General features: G+C 49.3%; 1 protein-coding gene across 3 annotated transcripts in view; it reads right to left on the bottom strand.

The window, feature by feature from the left end:
* The window catches only part of LOC103166789 (L-threonine ammonia-lyase-like), a 42,189-nt gene that overhangs the window by 8,239 nt on the left and 12,609 nt on the right, over nt 1–21,341 (bottom strand). For 2 of the 3 annotated variants that reach the window (XM_029060096.2, XM_029060094.1), the window contains exons 3-11: nt 20,698–21,025; nt 17,493–17,609; nt 16,003–16,244; nt 13,065–13,230; nt 11,728–11,824; nt 11,027–11,102; nt 10,814–10,939; nt 7,867–8,034; nt 4,541–4,598 (exon numbers count right to left, since the gene is read on the bottom strand). In XM_029060096.2, the coding sequence (XP_028915929.1) occupies nt 4,541–4,598; nt 7,867–8,034; nt 10,814–10,939; nt 11,027–11,102; nt 11,728–11,824; nt 13,065–13,230; nt 16,003–16,244; nt 17,493–17,609; nt 20,698–21,025 (1,378 nt within the window). Of the gene's footprint in view, nt 1–4,540; nt 4,599–7,804; nt 8,035–10,813; nt 10,940–11,026; nt 11,103–11,727; nt 11,825–13,064; nt 13,231–16,002; nt 16,245–17,492; nt 17,610–20,697; nt 21,026–21,341 lie in introns of those variants that run through there. The other variant, XM_029060100.1, reaches the window with a different exon arrangement.

Here is a 21,341-nt window from a genome sequence, read left to right on the forward strand (position 1 = left end):
GTTATTATTATTAATATTAGGGAGATCTGTGGTCTGTCAGATTTGAAATGGGAGTTCCAGGCAGGGCGAAGGCATGAGCCAGAGGTCAGCAGTGGGAGGGACAAGGGTTAGGCATGCTGAGGGGGAGGGCTTGAGGGGAATGAAGGTGGTGAGCTGGGGTGTAGTGGGAGAAAGTGGATAGGAGAAGCAGAGTGGCTCAGTGGAAAGAGCCCAGGCTTGGGAGTCGGAGGTCATGGGTTCGAATCCCAGCTCTGCCACTTGTCAGCTGACTGTGGGAAAGTCACAACTGCTCTGGGCCTCTGTTCCCTCATCTGTAAAATGGGGATTAAGACTGTGACCTGATGACCCTGTATCTACCCCAGCGCTTAGAACAGTGCTCTGCACATAGGAAGCGCTTAACAAATACCAACATTATTATTATTATTATAGTTAGGAGAGGGGGAGCTGATGGGGTACTTTGAAGTCAACGGTCAGGAGTTTCTGGATGATGGGGTGGGGAATGGGCAACTACTGGAGGTTTTTTGAGAAGTGGAGAGATGTGTACAGAGTGCCGTTTTAGAAAATGCTGCATAAACCGTCCTTCACTCTGCTGCATAAATCATGAGTGAAGGATGCACTGTAGAGTGGAGAGGCTGAGGGAGACCAGCGAAGAGGCTGATTCAGTAGTCAGCCTGGGATACAAGTATCTGGACCAGTCATCTGAGTCATATCACGCTGAGAAGCAGCATGGCCTAGTGGCAAGATCACGGTCTTGGGAGTCAGAGGATGTGGGTTCTAATCCCGGCTTTGCCACTTGTCTGCTTTTGACCTTGGGCTAATCACTTCACTTCTCTGTGCCTCAGTTACCTCATCAGTAAAATGAGGATTAAGAGTGTGAGCCCCGTGTGGGACAGGGACTGTGTCCAACTTGATGACCCTGTATCTACCCCAGTGCTCAGAACAGTGCTTGGCACATAGTAAGCGCTTAAAAAATACCCTAATTATTATATCATCCACCTCTTCCACCTGCTCCAATTACTTGTCACGGTCATCTACCGCATCTCCAGACTCCTCCTTCAACTTTTGCTCCCTTTCTCACCCTGATTCCCGGTGACTTCGATATCCACGTGGGTGGCCCCGGCGAACCCGCCACCGTCCGCTTCCTCTCACTCCTCAACTCCACTGACCTCCTGCTCGACATACTCATCGCACACTCATCGACTTGAACACACACCTGAATTTGCCATCTCTAGTCGCCGGATTAGACCGTAAGCCCGTCAAAGGGCAGGGACCGTCTCCATCTGTTACCGATCTGTCCACTCCAAGCGCTTAGTACAGTGCTCTGCGCATAGTAAGCGCTCAATAAATACTATTGAATGAATGAATGAACCTGTACCCTCACCAACTCTGAAATTCCTCCATCAGACCACAACCTCCTCATCTGCTGTCTCTCCCACACGACCATTCCCAGCAAATCTATCCTGCTCCTCCCCAGAGATTTCCAATATGCCACGTTCCATTTGGTCTCCATACCCAAACTACCTTCCCCGGACACACGAGCCGACGCCCTCGACGCCACACTTTGCACCAAGCTCAACACTCTTACTCCCTAGACCAAAAAGGAGCGGCCGGAGAGATAAAGAGGAGAACCAATAGAGAACTCTGCCAGTATTAAAAAAAAAAAAAAATTGGTATTTGTTAAGCGCTTACTATGTGCCGAGCACTGCTCTAAGCGCTGGGGTAGATACGGCGTAATTGGGTCGTCCCAAGTGAGGCTCACAGTTAATCCCCATTTTACAGATGAGGTAACAGAGAAGTGAAGTGACTTGCCCAAAGTCACCCAGCTGACGAGTGGCAGAGCCGGGATTCGAACTCATGACCCCTGACTCCCAAGCCCGGGCTCTTTCCGCTGAGCCGCGCTGCTTCTCTAAGGACAGATAACGTTTTCGTGGGTTCTAATCCCTTCTCTGCCACTTGTCTGCTGTGTGAGTGTTGGGCAAGTCACTTCACTTCTCTGGGCCTCAGTTACTTCTTCAGTAAAATGAGGATTGAGACCGTGATCCCCATGTGGGACAGGGACTGTGTCCAACCCGATTTGCTGGTATCCACCCCAGTGCTTAGTTGAGAAGCAGTGGGAAGAGCCCGGGCTTGGGAGCCAGAGGTCATGGGTTCGAATCCCAGCTCTGCCAGCTGTCGGCCGTGTGACTGTGGGCAAGTCACTTTACTTCTCTGTGCCTCAGTTCCCTCATCTGTAAAATGGGGATGAAGACTGGGAGCCTCACGTGGGACAACCTCCTTCCCCTGTATCTACCCCAGCGCTTAGAACGGCGCTCCGCACATAGTAACGGCTTAACAAATACCAGCATTATTGTTATTACAGTGTCTGGCACATAGTTAGCGCTCAACGGATACCACAGTTATTATTATTTTCAAGAGAAGGGGGTGGTGTAGAGTGTCAAAGGCAGCTGAGAAGTCAAGGGGGACTAGGATAGAGTAGAGGCCGGTGGATTTGGCAAAGAGGCAGTCACTGGTGCATTTAGGGAGACAGAGTGACTTATTGGAGTGAACCATTTTCCGGATGGATTGAAGAGGGGAGGGACTGAGAGATCCGGGAGAAATCTGATGCAGTGAAGCTGGGATAGGACAAGTCTCTGGACCAACATGGAGGCAGTTCAAATCGAGAGAAAGGGGTGGATTCCGGAAATGAAGTCACTCATCTTCTCTGTTTCTCAGTTCCCACATTGATGAAATGGGAATTAAAAACCCACGCTGGCCCCCGCCATTAGCCTGTGAGCCCCATGTAGGTTAGGGACTGGGTCTAATCTGACTGCACGGCTTCTAAACCAGTGCTCGGCACTGAGTAGTCACTTAATAGATACCACTCTTATTATTATCAGATAAACCACTGGGGGAAATCTGCCATGTTTAAACAACAGAGGGCTTTTCATCCTTCAGTGGCTATATATGGCCTTGTGGTTTTGAAAATCTTGGAGAAACTGGGAAGAGGATGAAAGTTCTTGAAATAAACCCTGGCAAGACCTTGGAAAAGCTGAATTTCTTTTTTTGGATTAAAAAAAAACCCATAGTAGAGCTATTAAATGGCTGGACATTGGGAGAACTTCCAAGCGTTCCCGAAACCAACTTTCCCTGAAGAAGATATTCCCTCACTTGGCGAGGCTTGGGTGGGGACTAGGACACTTGTCCCTGTTCCAGGTTCTGTCAGGGACTTTCCGGGTGTCTGGTTGGGGACCGTTAGATCCGCTGGGCCTCCCTCCTCTCGAAATGGGGAGATGCTGTCCTTTCTCTGCTTCAACTCAGGGCAAGGACGCGGTTGAGGAGGCCGTGTCTATAAATATTTTCGGAGTCCTTCAGGAGAGAAGTACGGCCAGCAGCTGGGCTCTGCCTTGGCCCGAATGGATAGAGCTCTGGGTCACCTCCCGGCGCCTCAGCACTCAGGAGAAGCGTGATCGGGTCTGAGAGATTTGGGTCCGTACTAAATCAGGAATCATTCAGTCGTTGGCATTTACGGAGTGCTTGCTACGTGCGAAACGCTCGGGAGAATACAAGACAACCGATTTGGCAGGCACATTCTCTGCCAATAGCGAGTTTACAGTCTACAGGAAGGAGCTCCAAGGCTTTGTGGGAATAGTGGCAGGAAATAGCCGTGGTTCCTCTCCTTAAAATTTTCCCTGATTATTAAATTTCCCAACAGGAAATTGGCCTGGCATGAGGGCAGATTAAACACTGGGTAATAATAATAATAATAATACTAATGGTATTTGTTAAGCACTTACTATGTGCCAAGCACTGTTCTAAGCACTGGGGTAGATACAAGGTTATTAGGTGGTCCCACGTGGGGCTCACAGTCTTAATCCCCATTTGCTTTTGCCCAAAGTCACACAGCTGCCAAGTGGCGGGGCCGGGATTAGAACTCACGACCTCTGACGCCCAAGGCCACGCTCTGTCCACCAAGCCACGCGGTACAGATGCTGTGACCAGTCACGGGTAAATAGAATAGACCAATTAATCGATAGTATTTATTGAGCACTTACTACGTGCAGAGCACTGTACCAAGCGCTTGGAATGGACACATCGGTAACAGGTAGAGACGGTCCCTGCCCTCTGACGGGTTCACGGTCTAATCGGGGGAGACGGACGGACGAGAACAATAGCGATAAATAGAATCGAGGGGACGAACATCTCATTGAAACAATAGCAAATAAATAGAAGCAAGGCGATGTACGTCTCATTAACAAAATAAATAGGGTGATGAAGATATATACAGTTGAGCGGACGAGTACGGTGCCGAGGGGAGGGGAAGGGAGAGGGGGAGGAGCAGAGGGCAAGGGGGAAAAAGAGGGCTTAGCTGAGGAGAGGTGAAGGGGGGATAGAGGGGGAGCAGAGGGAGCAGAGGGAAAAGGGGAGCTCCGTCTGGGAAGGCCTCTTGGAGGAGGTGAGCTTTAAGTAGGGTTTTGAAGAGGGGAAGAGAATGGGTTTGGCGGAGGTGAGGACGGAGGGCGTTCGAGGGTCCAGCCCCGGAGGCAGTGGGGCAGCTTCTTACCTTGGTAGTGAAAAGCTCAGAGGTCACAAATGCACGTTCCTGTTGGAGGTCCAACAACCTGAGACAAATCGAAAGTCAGGGGGAGGTGCTGGGAGCTGGGGTCCTCACCCTCCCGCACGGCTACCGTTGACTCCAGCCGCCTAGCCACAGGGCTTCCCTCCAAACTGGGCAGCCGGTGGACTGATTGACCTCTCCGCGCTCGAGCCAATCCAGAGCCATCCCGCCCACGATGGCGTCAGCGGGGCCAACAGTCCCATCCGCATCTGTCCCGCTGACTGATCGCGGCATGGGGTAGTGGATGGAGCCCATGCCCGGGAGCCAGAAGGTCATGGGCTCCAATCCCGCCTCTGCCCTCTGTCTGCTCTGTCACCTTGGGCAAATCTCTTCACGTCTCTGGGCCTCAGTTACCTCATCTGTAAGGTGGGAATCGAGACTGTGAGCCCCAGGCTGGACAGAGGCCGTTTCCAACCCGATTACCTCGTATCCACCCCAGTGCTCGGTACGGTGCCTGGCACGTAATAGGCGTATGACAAATACCGTGATGATCATTATTATCGTGGCCAGCCAGTTTAGAGTTCTATGCCCGTGAAGTATATGTGGGCAAAAGTCTAGCGCTCTTTTGAACTCCCCATCCCCGTTTTCAGGACTCCGATTCCAGTTGCACTGTGGGCCTGAGAAAAGGGATCAGCATTTTGGTAACGGGATCAGCCAATCAATCAGTTGTATTCTAGACTGAATATTTTAGAATAGTCTAGTATCCTAGTCGTTGTCTTATAGACTGTAAGCCCAGTCTGGGCAGAGTTTGTCTCTCCTTATTGCTGAATTGTATTTTCCAAGGACTTACTGCACACAGTAGGCGCTCAGTAAATACGTTGGAACAATCGGATGAATTCATTCAGTCGTATTTATTGAGCGCTTACTGTGTGCAGGGCACTGGACTAAAAACCTGGAAAGTACAATGAATAGTCACTCTAGACTGTAAGCTTTTTAGGGGCAGGGAACATATCCGCTAATTCTGTTGTATTGTACTCTCCCAAGGGCTTAATAATGTTGGTATTTGTTAAGCGCTTACTATGTGCCGAGCACTGTTCTAAGCACCGGGCACTGCTCTAAGCGCTTAATACAGTGCTCTGCACACAGTAAGTGCTTAATATACACATTCATTGCTTGATATTGTTATATTGTGCTCTCCGAGCACTTAGTACAGTGCTCCACACCCAGTAAGCGCTCAATAAATACGATCGATCGATTATTCATCGATAGACTACTGCGTCCGGAGCACTGTACCCAGCGCCTGGGAGAGTACGATACAATAGAGTTTGTAGACCACGACCCCTGCCCTCAAGAAACCTAATGGGGGTAGACGGAGTTAAAATAGATTACAGGTAGGAGGAGGCAACAGAGTGCCAAGACCACGTGCATAAGTGCAACAGGGGAGTGCGAATACCCAAAAGAGATGAAAAAAAATCCTGTACTCACAGATTCCCCCAAAATCCTGAGATTTTTTACGGGGTGGGGAAAACATAAAATGATGTCCCTTAAGGGAGAACTTTTGTCGTGGCTCCGTCAGCCTCCAAAATCTCCAAGTGATCTTATTTCTGACTTCTGTAAGTTTGAAATGATCCAATACTCTTCCTTCTCTTCAATCCTGATCCTTCCACTAAGAATGCTATCTTTTCCACCGACTCATAGTCACCGCTGCTGGAGTTTGGTCCTTTCGATCAATCCTATCAGAAATAATAATAATGATGGCGTTTGTTAAGCGCTTCCTATGTTCCAGGCACTGTACTAAGCGGTGGTGAGGATACAAGCAAATCGAGTTGGACCCAGGCTCCTGTCCCGTGTGGGGCTCACGGTCTCGATCCCCATTTTACAGATGAGGTAACTGAGGCCCAGGGAAGTGAAGGGACAGGAGAAGCAGAGTGGCTTAATGGAAAGAGCACAGGCTTGGGAGTCAGAGGGGGTGGGTTCCGATCCCAGCTCTGTCACTTATCGGCTGTGTGACTTGGGGCAAGTCACTTCACTTCTCTGTGCCTCTGTTACCTCATCTGCAAAATGGGGATTAAGACTGTGAGCCCCACGTGGGGCAACCTAACTACCTTGTATCTACCCAGCGCTTAGAACGGTGCTCGGCACATAGTAAGCGCTTAACAAATACCAAATTATTACTTGCCCGAGGTCAGAGAGCAGACAAGTGAGGGAGCTGGGTTTAGAACCTAATGGTAATATGGGTAATTACTGAAAGTCTACTGAGTGCAAAGCACTGTGCTAAGTGCTTGGGAGAGGACAACATAATAGAGTTGGTAAACACGATCTCTATCAAACAAGGAGCTTACGGTGGAGGGTTGGAGGGTCGGGAAAGACATTCAAATAGATTTTTCATTCATTCGATTGTATTTACTGAGCACTTATTGTATGCAGAGCACCACACTAAGCACTTGGGAGGGTACGATATGACCATAAACACGTTCTCTGCAGTCTACAGGGATTATAATTACAGATGGATATGAAGACCGTAAGGCCGTCAAAGGGCAGGGACCGTCTCTATCCGTTGCCGACTGGTACATTCCGAGCGCTCTGTACAGTGCTCTGCACCCAGTAAGCGCTCAGTAAATACTATTGAATGAGTGAACGTAAGGGCCGGGAGGCTATTTGTTAAGCCGCTTACTATGAGCCAGGCACTGTACTAAAAGCCCCGGGCTGGATACAAGCAAATCGAGTTGGACACAGTCCCGCACGGGGCTCACAGTCTCAATCTCCATTTTCCAGATGAGGTAACTGAGGCCCAGAGAAGTAAAGTAGAGAAGCAGCGTGGCTCAGTGGAAAGAGCACGGGCTTTGGAGTCACAGGTCATGGGTTCGAATCCCGGCTCGGCCATTTGTCAGCTGTGTGACTTTGGGCGAGTCACTTAACTTCTCGGTGCCTCAGTGACCTCATCTGTAAAATGGGGATTGAGACTGTGAGCCCCACGTGGGACAACCTGATTCCCTTGTGTCTACCCCAGCGCTTAGAACAGTGCTCGGCACAGAGTAAGCGCTTAACAAATACCAACATTATTATTATTATTATTATCAAAGTGACTTGCCCAAGATCACCCAGCGGACAAGCCGGGATTAGAACCCGTGAGACTCCCAGGCTCCGGGGTCTACCCACTTCACCACACTGCTTTCTCCCCTTCTCGTTCCTCCGTGCTAATCGATCGGCCTAAACCTGTCCATTCCCAGGACGCCGCGCATCCCGCATCTCCCGGATTAGGCTCTGGCTTCCCCGGAGGGTCCGGCCTTTCCCCGATCCCTTTCCCACCGAACCTCGAGGCCTCCAACTACCTGGCTTCTTCCCGGGCAAGCAGGTCCAGCAGTTTGGAAAGCTCCCCGGGGCTGTCGGCCAGCCGCACGGAGAACTTGCACTTCCTGGCGTCCAGGGTCGAGGCTCGGTCCAGGCACTGCCGCAGCAGGGGCAGCTCCAGGTTGGCACTGCACACGGCGACCGCCACCCTGGGAGGGAAGCAGCCCGTGAACACCCACGGCACGTGAAGCTCACGCCGGGACAAGCTCCCCGGGCCTGTCGGTCGATCGATCAGTCGTATTTATCCATCGCTTGCAGGGCACCGTGCTAAGTGCTCGTGAGAGGGCAGTACAGCGGAGTTGGTAGACGCAAAGCAGCGTGACCTAGTGGGAAGGGCACGGGCTTGGGAGTCAGAGGATGCGGGTTCTCATCTCGGCTCCGCCACGTCTCTGCTGTGTGACCTTGGGCGGGCCACTTAACTTCTCTGTGCCTCGGTTACTTCATCGGTAAAATGGGGATGGAGACCGTGAGCCCCACATGGGACAACCTGATCACCTTTTATCTACCCCAGCGCTTAGAACGTAGTAAGCCCTTAACAAATACTGAAATCATTACTATTATTGTAATTCCCCGCTCACAGTGAAATCACAGCCTAGAGGGGGAGACAGGCATTAATACTGACAGTAATAATGATGATGATATTTGTTAAGCGCTTAATACGTGCCAAGCACCGTACTAAGCTCTGGGGTGCATACAGGCAAATCGGGTTGGACACAGTCCCTGGCCCACGGGGGGCTCACGGTCTCAATCCCCATTTTACAGATGAGGGAACTGAGGCCCAGAGAAGTGAAGTGACTTGCCCAAGGTCACAAGCAGACAAGGGGAAGAGCTGGGATTAGAACCCACGACCTTGTGACTCCCAGACCCCGGGCTCTATCCACTGTGTCAATGTAAATAAGCCGACTGAGGGCAGGGAAAGCCTGTTTACTGTTGTAGTCTACTCTCCCAAGAGCATAATGCAGTAGTATATAAAAATATAATTGAATGCATGAATGTATGAATAAAAAAAAATAAATTACAGTTATGTACCTAAGTGCTGTGGGGCTGAGTAAGGGGTGAGCAAAGGAAGCAAATCCAGGTGTGAGGGCAATATAGAAGGGAGTTGGAGACGAGGAAATGAGGGCTTAGTCAGGGAAGTCTGAGCCTTTTTCTGGCCAACACCACAGGCATCAAGCTATTTCGTTATCCCTTGAAGAAAAGATGAACCCCTGTGCCATTATCGAAATAGTCCCTAAATAATAACGTTGGTATTTGTGAAGCGCTTACTCTGTGCAGAGCACCGTTCTAAGCGCTGGGGTAGATACGGGGTGATCAGGTCGTCCCACGTGAGGCTCACAGTTAATCCCCATTTTCCAGATGAGGTCACTGAGGCCCAGAGAAGTGAAGTGACTTGCCCACAGTCACCCAGCTGACGAGTGGCAGAGCCGGGAGTCGAACCCATGACCTCTGACTCCGAATCCCAGGCTCTTTCCACCGAGCCACGCTGCTTCCCCATCCCGTCCCAAGGTTCTCCAGTACAAAACTGGTGAAGTCTCTCTGACTCTCTCTGTGCTTTCCCCTAAACTACGAGCTCAGATCCAAGAGGTGTTGTCTCTCTGACCCTCTAGACTTCTGTAGTTTTCCCTAAACTCCAAGCTCAGACGCAAGAGCTGTGTGGCCCAGTGGGTAGACCCGGGGCCTGGGAGCCAAGAGGACGTGGGTTCTAATCCCGGCTCTTCCACTTGTCTGCTGTGTGGCCCTGGGCAAGTCACTTCACTTCTCTGGGCCTCATTCATTCATTCAATAGTATTTATTGAGCGCTTACTATGTGCAGAGCACTGTACTAAGCGCATGGAATGTCTCCATCTGTTACAGTCCCTGCCCTTTGACGGGCTTACGGTCTAATCGTTACCTCATCTGTAAAATGGGGATTAAGACTGTGAGCCCCATGGGGGACAGGGACCTTGTCCAACCTAATTAGCTTGTATCTACCCAGCACTTAGTACAGTGCTCATCACATAGTCAGCGCTTAACAAATACCACAGTTATTATCCTTATAATTATTAAGAGGCCACATCCGTACGGATCGGACTCCACATCCAATTGTCTATCTTTAGGTTAAAAACGGAGCTTCTTTTCAACTCCCTGGAATGCAGACAGTCATCGTGTCAGCCAATTCACTTTTCCCTTGACATGGTCACCCTCTACTGGCTTGGGGGTTGCTGGTCTCAGGCTGAAAGTTATTTCTAGGCTTCTTCCTACTAAACTGCATTATCATATTTGCTCCTAAAACTGCTGCGCAGCCTAATTACTACTCCTAAAAACTCTACGGCTACACTACCGGAATGATTGCAGACGGAGGCGGGGCGTTCTGGGAGAGATGGGTCCGTGGCGTCGCTATGGGTCGGAGACGACTCGACGGCCTAAGACAATAACAACTGTGGTATTTGTTAAGCGTTTACTATGTACCGGGCTCTGCACCGAGTCCCGGGTGGGCAAGGTCCATCATATTGTTCTATTGTACTCTCCCGAGCGCTCAGTACAGTGCTCTGCACACAATAAGTGCTCAATAAATATGACCGTCTGACCGACTGGTAGATACAAGCTAACCGAGCTGGACAGAGTCCATGTCCCGCATGGGGCTCACAGTCTTAGCCCCCATTTTACCGAGGCGGTAACTGCGTTTCAGAGACTTGCCCAAGGTCACACAGCAGGCAGGTGGCAGAACTGGGATTAAAACCCAGGTCCTTCTGACTCCCAGGCCTGCGCTCTATCGGCTAGGCCGCGGCATTCTTGATTTTTGGTATTTTCCATTTTTTAAAAATGTTTCGCGATTCAGGCACACTCTTTCCTCAGCTATGAAAGATGCAAATTAAAACAGGGAGGAGGAACAGTGGTTGAAATAAAGTGCGGCAAGTCTGGGCCCGGTTTGCAGTGGGTTTTCGGTACCGTCTCCCCTTTAACTCTGGCAGTTTTCCAGCCACCAGAGCAGCCAGCCCAATGGCCCCTTCTGCGTCCACTGTGGCTCTCTCATACTCTAGCAGTCTCAGCATGGCTAACAGGATGTCTTCTTCCCTAGGGGAAAGAACAATCACAGCAGGAAACCCATTTAATTACACAGAGGGAACAGGACCCAGTGACTTCAAATTGCCGTTCACTTACGAAACAGTGACGATCCTATCCGTCAACTGCCCGGCTGACTCCAGCGTGCTGTTGCCAAAGCAAGGTCCGCTCACATCTGCAGAGAGGAAAGACGCGTCCCTGGTGAAGCAATCTGCTCTCCGAGTTAGGTAGACAGAAAATCAATAGACTTCCGAGGCTGGGGAGAATTAGGACCGGGTTGATGAGTTTAGGGGTGGAAGAGTAAATTAGTCGAGTCAAAGGGGTGTAGCTGGGAACTGTGGCTGAAAGTCGGGGTTTAAGAATAAACGTTGCTTGAGGCGGCGATCCTAATCAACAGTTAGTCAATCGTATTTATGGAGCGCTTACTGTTGGCAGAGCACTGTGCGAAGCTCTTGCGAGAGTATAATATAATAATCAACAGATGCATTCCCTGCCCACAGTTACAGTCTAGAGGGGGAAACAGACATTAATATAAATAAATGACAGATTATAAGGGCTGCGGGGCTGGGGGGGGGATGAATAAAGGGAGCAAGTAAGGGCGACGAAGAAGGGAGTAGAGGAAAAGAAAAAGAGGGCTTAGTCAGGGAAACCATCAGATTAAATCAATCAATCAACGGTATTTATAAGCTCTTACTGTGTGCAGAGCAACTCACTACATCTTAAATCGCTCTATAATGAAGTGAAGACGATGCCGGCTGCCAAGGTAGCAGAATGGCTCTCTGAGAGGTGTAAATTCCTACCTCTGTAGAAACCGTGGCTGCAGCAGGCCTGCCCCTCAATGGGATGGCCTGTCTTTAGGTACTGCTGCAGGATGGGAAAACGCTCAGCTTCAACGCCCTGGAAAAAGAGAAAGTTGGAAGCCGGGAGGTGTTCAGGTTAGAGTTCACAGCATCTTGAAATCTCCCGGCTCGTTTTTTTAAAAATGGTATTTGTTAAGCACTTACTAAGTGCCAGGTGTCGTACTAAGGTTTGGGGTAGATAGGAGCTAATCAGTTCGGACTCAGTCCCTGTCCCACAGGGAGATGCTCACGGTCTCTTCGAAGCAGCATGGCATAGTGGATAGAGCACGGGTCTGAAGTCAGAAGGTCATGGCTTCTGATCCTGGCTCCGCCACTTGTCTGCTGTGTGATCGTGGGCAAGACACTTCATTTCTTTGGGCCTCAGTTCCCTCATCTGTAAAATGGGGATTGAGACGGTGAGTCCCGTGTGGGACAGGAAATGTGTCCAACCCAATTTGCTTGTATTCACCCCAGCGCTTAGTACAGTACCTGGCACATAGTAAACACTTAACAAATACCACAATTATTAGTATTAGAACATGGCCTTGGGGGTCAGAAGGTCATGGGTTTGAATCCTGCCTCCGTCACTTGTCTGCTTTGTGACCCTGGGGAAATTACTTAACTTCTCGGCCTCAGTTAGCTCATCTGTAAAATGGGGTTTGAGACTGGGAGCCCCACATGGGACAGGGACTGTGTCCAACCCGATTTGCTTGTATCTACTCCAGCACTTAGCACAGTGCCTGGCACGTAGTAAACACTTAACAAATACCACAATTATTATTATTATCTTAATTGCCATTTTGCAGATGAAGTAACTGAGGCACAGAGAAACTGACTTGCCGAAACTTAAATAGGCGAGTGGAGGAGCCAGAATTAGAACCCAGATCCTCCGGACTCCCAGCCCCGTGCTCTATCCAGTGGCTGCTTCTCCCTAAAACCCTCGGCCTGGCTGCGCTTTTTCCTCACTAACCGGTTTGAAGTCCAGACGTTCATTCCCAAAACTCAGAGAAGAAGGTGGGGGCCCAGTCTAAAGTGCCTTTGGCAGCCTCAGTGAGAACCCATCTGCTCCTCTTGCAGTCATGGGGTCCATTGGGCTCCCCTGCCATTTTGGACCCCGTAGGAGTGGATGGAGGGAGGACGAGAGGATAGAAACCCAAGTCTCCATCCAAACGGACACCCAAGAGCATGAGCCGGGGGATCACGTCTGCTCCGAAATTCGCTCAGTTTAGTAGCCACTGGACTAAACCGTAGTCACCCAGAAGCTAGAGCAGGAAGGGCCTGGACGCCTCGCGACTTACAATCACCGATATGCGGGGGTTGAGGTGTTTGAGTGCCGCCGCAGAGCCGGCCAGCAGCCCGCAGTGACCTCCGGCAGGGAACACCACCGCTTCCAGCTGGGGCACCTGCTCGAAGATTTCAAGGCCCAGCGTCCCCAGCCCAGAGAGAAACACAGTGCTGTCCTCCCTGAAAGAGAGCAAGGAGAAAGTGACTGCTAACCTGGGAAGGAAAAAATCATCAAGTCCAACTCACTGGATCCTAGTTGCACCCCTTAACAGAGGGACAAGATTAGATGACAAGCTCGTTCGATTGAAAACTTTTGGCGGGCAGGAAAGATGTGTTGAACTTTCTCAAGCTCAGTTTGGGACGTTTCAGGAAGTGTTCAATAAAAGACATTCCTTCTATTATTATTTGAAAAGACCAATCAGGTAGTACTTTCGGCTAGTACAGTACCTGGCACACAGTAAGTGTTTAACAAATGCCATCATTATTATTATTATCGGGGCCCCAAAAGGGCCAGGAAGGCAATGGGGCTCACTGACAACGGACTAGATGTCTATCAAGGCAAATGATTAAAGAATAAGATTTTCATTCATTCATTCATTCATTTGTATTTACCGAGCTCTTACTGTGTGCAGATCATTGTACTAAGAGCTTGGGAGAATACAATATAACAATAAACATATTCCCTGCCCACAGTGAGCTGACAGTCTAGATTTGAAAGAAATAAAACCAGGCCTAAAAGGAATAAGGTGATGAAAAAGCATAAGCTTGAATAAAAATTTAATATTCAGATCTGAGACCTGGTCAATCGGTGGTATTTATTGAGCGCTTACTATGTAAAGAGTACTTTACTAAGCTCTTAGGAGAGTGCAGTACAGTAAAATTAGCAGACACGTTCCCTGTCCATAACAGGCTTCCAGTCTAGTGAGGGAGACAGATGTTAATATTGATGAATTAATAATAAATAATTTAAAAATATATACATAACTTCTGTGAGGTTGGGGCAAATATCAAATGTCTTGGTCACACATCCAAGTGCATGGTCAGTTCTAGTTCTTGTAATTCTTCCTAATACGAGGTCAAGTTTTTCAGGCAGAGTAAACAGTTGAATTTCAAGATTTTTTTTGTTTGTTGTTTCAGATGATTTAGCATTATGAGTCAGTTGAGGTAGTTTAGGATTCAGTTTATAGATCGAAAGCAGATGTAAAGAGAGTTTATGCAACTTCTCAAAAAATTGCCCCCAAAAGGAGGTCAATCAATCAATCAGTGGTATTATTAAGGACTTACTGTGTGCAGAGCACTGTACTGAGCGTGAGAGAGTACAATACAATAGTGAGGGCCGACATGATCCCCGCTCACAAGGAGCTTACAGACTGGTGGGGGAGACGGACATTAAAATAAGTCAGAGGTCTAGTTGGGAGGACATTCCTTCCCCCCTTCCCTTGCCTCTTGGGACACACTCTCCCTTTGTTCTGGAACTTGGAATCGTGGAAAAAGTAGAGCCGAACATACAGAGTTGCTCAATGGCCTGGCCTCTGGCCTCCCACCTGGGGAACGGCAGAAATCTGAGCTTGGAGAGAATTGAGCTCCAACCGGAAGCTTATCAAGCCAATCCAAAGCAGCCATATAGGAGGTGAGGGAAGGCGAAAGGCACGCTGATTTGGACACTGACTAAAGCCAACCAGACAGACTTCAGAAGAAGCTAATAATCTAGCAGGAAAATCTAGCAGGCCTTGGGACTCGGGGATACTGACCGATAAAAGCCCCTCCAACTGTTGGTCTGAATCTCTCTGTCTCTCAAGGGGATGATGTTTCCTCTGACAATCATATTCCCAAGGCTCCCTGAGCATGTTGAAATCCCTTTGTTTGGGGTAATTCTGTTCTTTTCTCTTTGGGTCAGAGAAGATCTGTTCCCCATCTGGCCGTGAAATTTAGCCTTGTAAAAGCTAGAAAAGACAAAACAGCTCCACACTGCACACAGATGCTTTTCAAGTTCCCCGGCCATCCCTAGCTCTTCCAAGTTCCAACTTCTGCAGTTATCCTACTCTGTATCCTTTCACACTGAACTGGGCCTTGATTTGCTGAAAATTCTCTCCACCATCAGCTCTAGTCAGCAGTCTCAAGCCACAGCTGGGAAATTTCCTGAACTGCTTCTCTGAAATCACTCTTTTCATCAGACACCTCCTTTCTCTTGATCAGCAGCTGCTAAGCCCCCGATGGCCCCCGTCTGATGTATTTCCACCGTCCCACCAAGCTCTTCGTAGAGTGCTCTGCGCGGAGTAAGCACTTGACAGTCGATTCGCCCATTCCCAGTGCGAGGAGAGAAAACTGGGAAAACCCAAGGACAGTTAGCTGACTTGTTTCACCTCCTTTCTGAGAAAACCAAAGACAGCACGACTACACAGTCACTTCTCATTTCAGGGACCAGCGGACCCCCTTCCCACGCTGAGAAAAGCATAATTAAACCTACCGGAACCGACTCTTAACTGTAAGCTCACTGTGGGTAGGGAACGTGCCTACCAACTCTACTGTGTTGTACTTTCCCAAGCGCTTAGTACAGTGCTCTGCACACAGTAAGCGCTCAATAAATACCACTGATGGATCCACTGGAGGTGATCTGGGTGAACAAGTCCATGGAAACATCACTGTTCCAGTCTGACCGGAATCCACCAGATAAGGGCCACAGAGCTCTACCAGTCTGGTCGTGTACTTCAATCTTCCCTCAGTTGGAAGAAGGCAGGTCAGACGCCTGTCCCGACACCTCTTTCTTGTGAAGTATGTCCCTCGTCCCCAATTCCCTCCCTTCTCACCCTGTGCTCACCCATGCTATGGAACCCGACAGAGCCTTGCCCCAAGGCAATTCATCCCAGCATTATACAGGGTGGCTCTCAGGGCAGTATCCTTCCCTCCCTCACCCCCGCTTTGCCCTGACTTTCCAACTTGTTGGCCACTTACTCCTCGAGATAGAGATAGCCATTCTTCTGGGCCAGCTTCTGGGCATGGCCCCGGGAATCCTCGACCGTCCCGCCGAAGGCGAGGACCATCGCCCCGTAGTCCCGGCACATCTTCACCCGGGCCGGTGAGGTGTCGGTGGGCATGATGACGAACACTGGGACGTGGAGCTCGGTGGCGTGATAGGCCACCGCCATGGAGAAGTTGCAGTCCGTGGCCACGATCACGCCCTTCCTCTGCTGGTCCTGCAAAGCACACAAGGCCCCTTCCCATGTGGCAAACCCGGAGAGTCAGAGCTCTTCGAGTCCGGTGTTCCCTAGACAGCCCATTGAGAATGGATCCCCACCCCATTTGAGAGGAGCTCACAGTTACGGTGGATTTCACCATAATTCAGCAGTTTCTCCACACAGCTCTCCTGGAAGCTTAGGGAATTGTCCGCGTGGTTCATTCCCATTTCTCAGATGGGTTAGCCAAAGGCTCAGAGAGGTACAGTGGCTCTTCACGCGGTTATACGTGGGCCGGGGCCGTGCCGAGACTAGAGCTGCTTTCCTAACTGTTGCGCCCCTCTCTCCTTTCTTACGCTTCCCCATCTCTTTCTCTGCAGGTGATATCCTGGCACACCACTGAGAAATATTTTAAACTTTAGTAGAGGACTTAAAAAAAAATCTCCTCAGTTTTGGAGTTCATGACAAAGTTCTGGTTCTGCTAAAGGTGCTTTTATTTCCCGGCAGAGATTCACCAGGAGTAGGTGACTTAGTGGTTTGTGGCTCTTGTGATTGTCCCCAAATGTAATAATAGCCAGAGCCCCTCAACTGGCTAATTGTTGTAGCTGATAAACAAAGGAAGCGCCCAGAAATGAGCTGTTCAAATTCATTTTGAAAATCCCGAACAGAGCAGAATGGAAGACCAATGATTCTATCTATAGATGGTGGCAAACACCCGAGACCTTAAGTGTTTTCCTGCAGGGGCGGCTTAAAGAAACTTTAGTGGGGAGGCCTTCTTTTCGTCATGAAGCCTGGCGACTCAGGTCTTTCTCAGTGAACAAGTTTTACCCTGAAGAAGGAGAGTGGTCAGGTGGAAAGAACATGGAATTGGAAGTCAGGAGACCCAAGTACTAATCCGGCCTCCACAACTTGCCTGCTGTGTGACCTTGGACAAGTCACTTAACTTCTCTGTGTCTCAGTTTCCTCATCCGTAAAATGGGGATTAAAATATCTGTTCTCCCTTTGCGTTAGATCGTGAGCCCGCCCTTCTTGTATCTGATGGGTTGTATCTGATCTTATCGTACCTACCCCAGTGCTTAATGCAGTGCTTGGCGCACAGTAGGGGCTTAAGAAATACCACAAGCGATTAAGATTTTTCTCATTCTCTGTTGTCCCGAGACAGTTCAGCAAGGGCACGGGACAATACCGACATTAAAAATGGGCTCTACAGAGCCTTGAAAGCCTGCCACCTCTTTTAAAACACCAATACAGCTTCTTTCCCTGCGGTACCTGATGGAGAGAGGTCAGAAGACAGAACACCCCTCTCTCCTTCACCGACCCTGTGTACTGGAGGAATTCCTTCTTCAGATAGATTTCCGTACCGTACTGCTTGGACAGTCTAGAATACTGGAGATATAAGAAAATGTTAAGCTGCTGTTTGTTTCAATAAAACACTCCCTCCCCATCCAATCACGTTATGCCCAGTACTTCTAGCAGGCTCTTTCTTAGTTGTTTCAATCAACTAATGGTATTTATTGAGCATTTACTGTGAGCCGAGAACTGCTCTCCCTCACCTCCGCCAAACTAATTCTCTTCCCCTCTTCAAAGCCCTACTTAGAGCTCACCTCCTCCAAGAGGCCTTCCCACACTGAGCTTTCCCTTTTCCTTCTGCTCCCTCTGCTGCCTCTCTGCCCCCCCCCCCACCTCCTCTCAGCTAAGCTCCCTTTCCTCCCTTTTCCTCTGCTCCTCCCCCTCTCCCTTCCCCTCCCCTCAGCACTGTGCTCGTCTGCTCATTCGTATATATTTTTATTACCCTATTTATTTTGTTAATGAGATGTGCATCCCCTTGATTCTATTTATTGCTATGGTTTCTGTCTGTCTGTATCCCCCGATTAGACTGTAAGCCCCTTCAGTGGGCAGGGATTGTCTCTATCTGTTGCCGAATTGTACATTCCAAGCACTTAGTACAGTGCTCTGCACATGGTAAGCGCTCAATAAATACTATTGAATGAATGAATGAACTGTACTAAGACGTTGGGGGAATAATAATAATAATAATAATGTTGGTATTTGTTAAGCGCTTACTATTGCAGAGCACTGTTCTAAGCGTTGGGATAGATACAGGGCAATCAGGTCGTCCCACGTGAGGCTCACAGTTAATCCCCATTTTCCAGATGAGGTCACTGAGGCACAGAGAAGTGAAGTGACTTGCCCACAGTCGCACAGCTGACAAGTGGCAGAGCCAGGAGTCGAACGCAAGACCTCTGACGCCGAAGCCTCAGGCTCTTTCCACTGAGGAATACAGTACAACAGAGTTGGTAGACACATTCCTTGCCCACACTGAGCTTACAGTCTAGATGGGGAGATAAGCATTAATACAAATACAGAGTTTATAATATGCAAATTTACAGAGCTCTTCATAGGAGCTGTGGGGCGAATATCAAATGACCAAAGGTCACCGATCCAAGTGCTGTCACAGGAAACCATTTCTGAGCAACACTGTCAATTGCACCATGGAGTAGTGTTCTCCATTATGATTTTCCGCGGGGCTGTTTCCCGATGCAGAAAATATTTAGGAGGGCCATGAGGGAATGGATTTGTCATTTACATAATCCCAAGAGAACTCTAAAGGAATTTTCAAGTCGAAGTTTTGTTACTACTCCCCTGAAGCTGCCTTTTTCTTGCTTTTTCTCTTCTGTGTCCCTTCTGGAAGACTGATAACTCACTGTGGGCAGCGAACATGTCTACTAACCCTGGTGTGCTCTCCCAAGCTTTGAATACAGTGCTTTGCACACAGTTAAGTGCTCAGTAAATACCACCGACTGATTCCCACTCAGACAGTCTCACACTTAGAAGTGCACAGCAAGCAGAGAAGCAGCATGGCCTAGTGGAAAGAGCACGGGTCTGGAAGTCAGAGGACGTGGGTTCTAATCCCAATTCTGCCAGTTGTTTTCTGCGTGACCTTGGGCAAGTCACTTAACTTCTCTGGGCCTCAGTTCTCTTGTTGTCCCTTCAAATCCCGGCTCTGCCATTTGTCAGCTGTGTGACTGTGGGCAAGTCACTTAACTTCTCTGTGCCTCAGTTACCTCATCTGTAAAATGGGGATTAAGACTGTGAGCCCCACGTGGGACAACCTGATTCCCCTGTGTCTACCCCAGCGCTTAGAACAGTGCTCTGCACGTAGTAAGCGCTTAACAAATGCCAACATTACATTATATAGATGTGAGTCCCATGCGGGACAGGGACTGTGTTTAACCTAATTGACTTGTATCTATCCCAGAACTTAGAACGGCCTTTGACACATAGTAAGCGCTAACAAATACTTAAGAAAAAAAAAAGTGGTGAGGGGGGGCATGTAAAAAATGAGGGGAAGCCTGGCCGGTGATGACAAGCAGCGTGGCTCAGTGGAAAGAACCTGGGCTTCGGAGTCAGAGGTCATGGGTTCGACTCCCGGCTCTGCCACTCGCCAGCTGTGTGACTGTGGGCAAGTCACTTCACTTCTCTGTGCCTCAGTGACCTCATCTGGAAAATGGGGATTAACTGTGAGCCTCACGTGGGACGACCTGATGACCCTGTATCTCCCCCAGCGCTTAGAACAGTGCTCTGCACATAGTAAGCGCTTAACAAATACCAATATTATTATTATTATTATTATCAAATACCGGCCAGACCCCAAGTGATCCATGGGTTGAGCCCTGGTTCAGAACATGGAATGGGCCGGATGGAAGGGCGGAGGGGGAGGTGGGCGAAGCGGTGTGGCCAAGTGGATAGAACTCGGGCCTGGGAGTCAAAAGGACCTGGATTCAAATCCTGGCTCCACCATTTGCTGTGGGACCTTGGACAAGTAACTTCACTTCTCTGGGCCTCAGTTACTTCATCTGTAAAATGGGGATTAAGATTGTGAGCCACATGTGGGATAGGGATTGTGTCCTATCTGATCAGCTTGTGTCTACCCCAGAGCTTAATGCAGTGCCTGGCACATAGTAAGCACTTAAGAAATAATAATAATAATAATGATGGCATTTGTTAGGCGCTTACTATGTGCAAAGCACTGTTCTAAGCACTGGAATAGACACAGAGTAATCAGGTTGTCCCACGTGAGGCTCACCGTGTTAATTCCCATTTTTACAGATGAGGTAACTTGTCACGGAAAAGTGAAGTGGCTTGCCCAGGGTCACACAGCAGACAAGTGGCGGAGCTGGGGTTAGAACCCATGTCATTCATTCATTCATTCAATAGTATCGAGCGCTTACTATGTGCAGGCAGAGCACTGCACTAAGCGCTTGGAATGAACAAGTCGGCAACAGATAGAGACAGACCCTGCCCTCTGACGGGCTTACGGTCTAATCGGGGGGAGACGGACGGACGAGAACGATGGCAATAAAGCAATCAATGTCCTCTGACTCCCAAGCCCAGGCTCTTCCTACTAAGCCACACTGCTTCTCTCTCTCTCTCTCTCACACACACACACACACACAAATAAAGAGTACTGTACTGTGCATGGAGTTTTCTGGATTCTCATCTGGATCTGGAGGGCTGCTGCCTTAATGTCCTCATAGCGGAGCAGCTTGTGCCGGGGTCGGTTTTCTGTCAGTCCGCTCGGGTCTGGGGCACCTCTGAGGGGCTCCTCTCCGTGGCCCACGATCTTCATCTCCCAGGTCCCGATACCCCCATTCAGGCAGTCCTCCTCCTCCCCGAAGTCCTTGAGCCTCTCCGGGTGAATTGCTGGTGGGCTACGACCACAATTTCTGAGAGCCCCTTCTTGTGGGTTACTACTCTCTCCTTGTTGGACTGCTCCAGGCTTCCTCCCCTCATCTTCGCTCCTAAAGAAGGAAGGAAAAGAGAAGAAGAGAAATCCAGTCACCCAGAGAGGACTGTAGTTTCCACGAAAGGTCACCACGCAGACACCGCTCGTATTTGCCACACGCTACGCCGGGCAGACTTGGAGTAGGATAATTGGACAGGAAGTCGGGAGAACTGGGTCTTTTACCCGTTTTCCATATTTTATGACCGTAAAAAGCTACTCATCCACCCCCACCACCTCTACCTTCATGCCTCAGTTACCTCCTTTTAAAAAAGCATCCTTCATATCACTAACTCGGAAAGACAGCATTTAATTGGCTGACACCTTTTGAGGAA

The sequence above is a fragment of the Ornithorhynchus anatinus genome, chromosome 3 (genome assembly GCF_004115215.2).
Source record: "Ornithorhynchus anatinus isolate Pmale09 chromosome 3, mOrnAna1.pri.v4, whole genome shotgun sequence".
Taxonomy (NCBI): Eukaryota; Metazoa; Chordata; class Mammalia; order Monotremata; family Ornithorhynchidae; genus Ornithorhynchus; species Ornithorhynchus anatinus.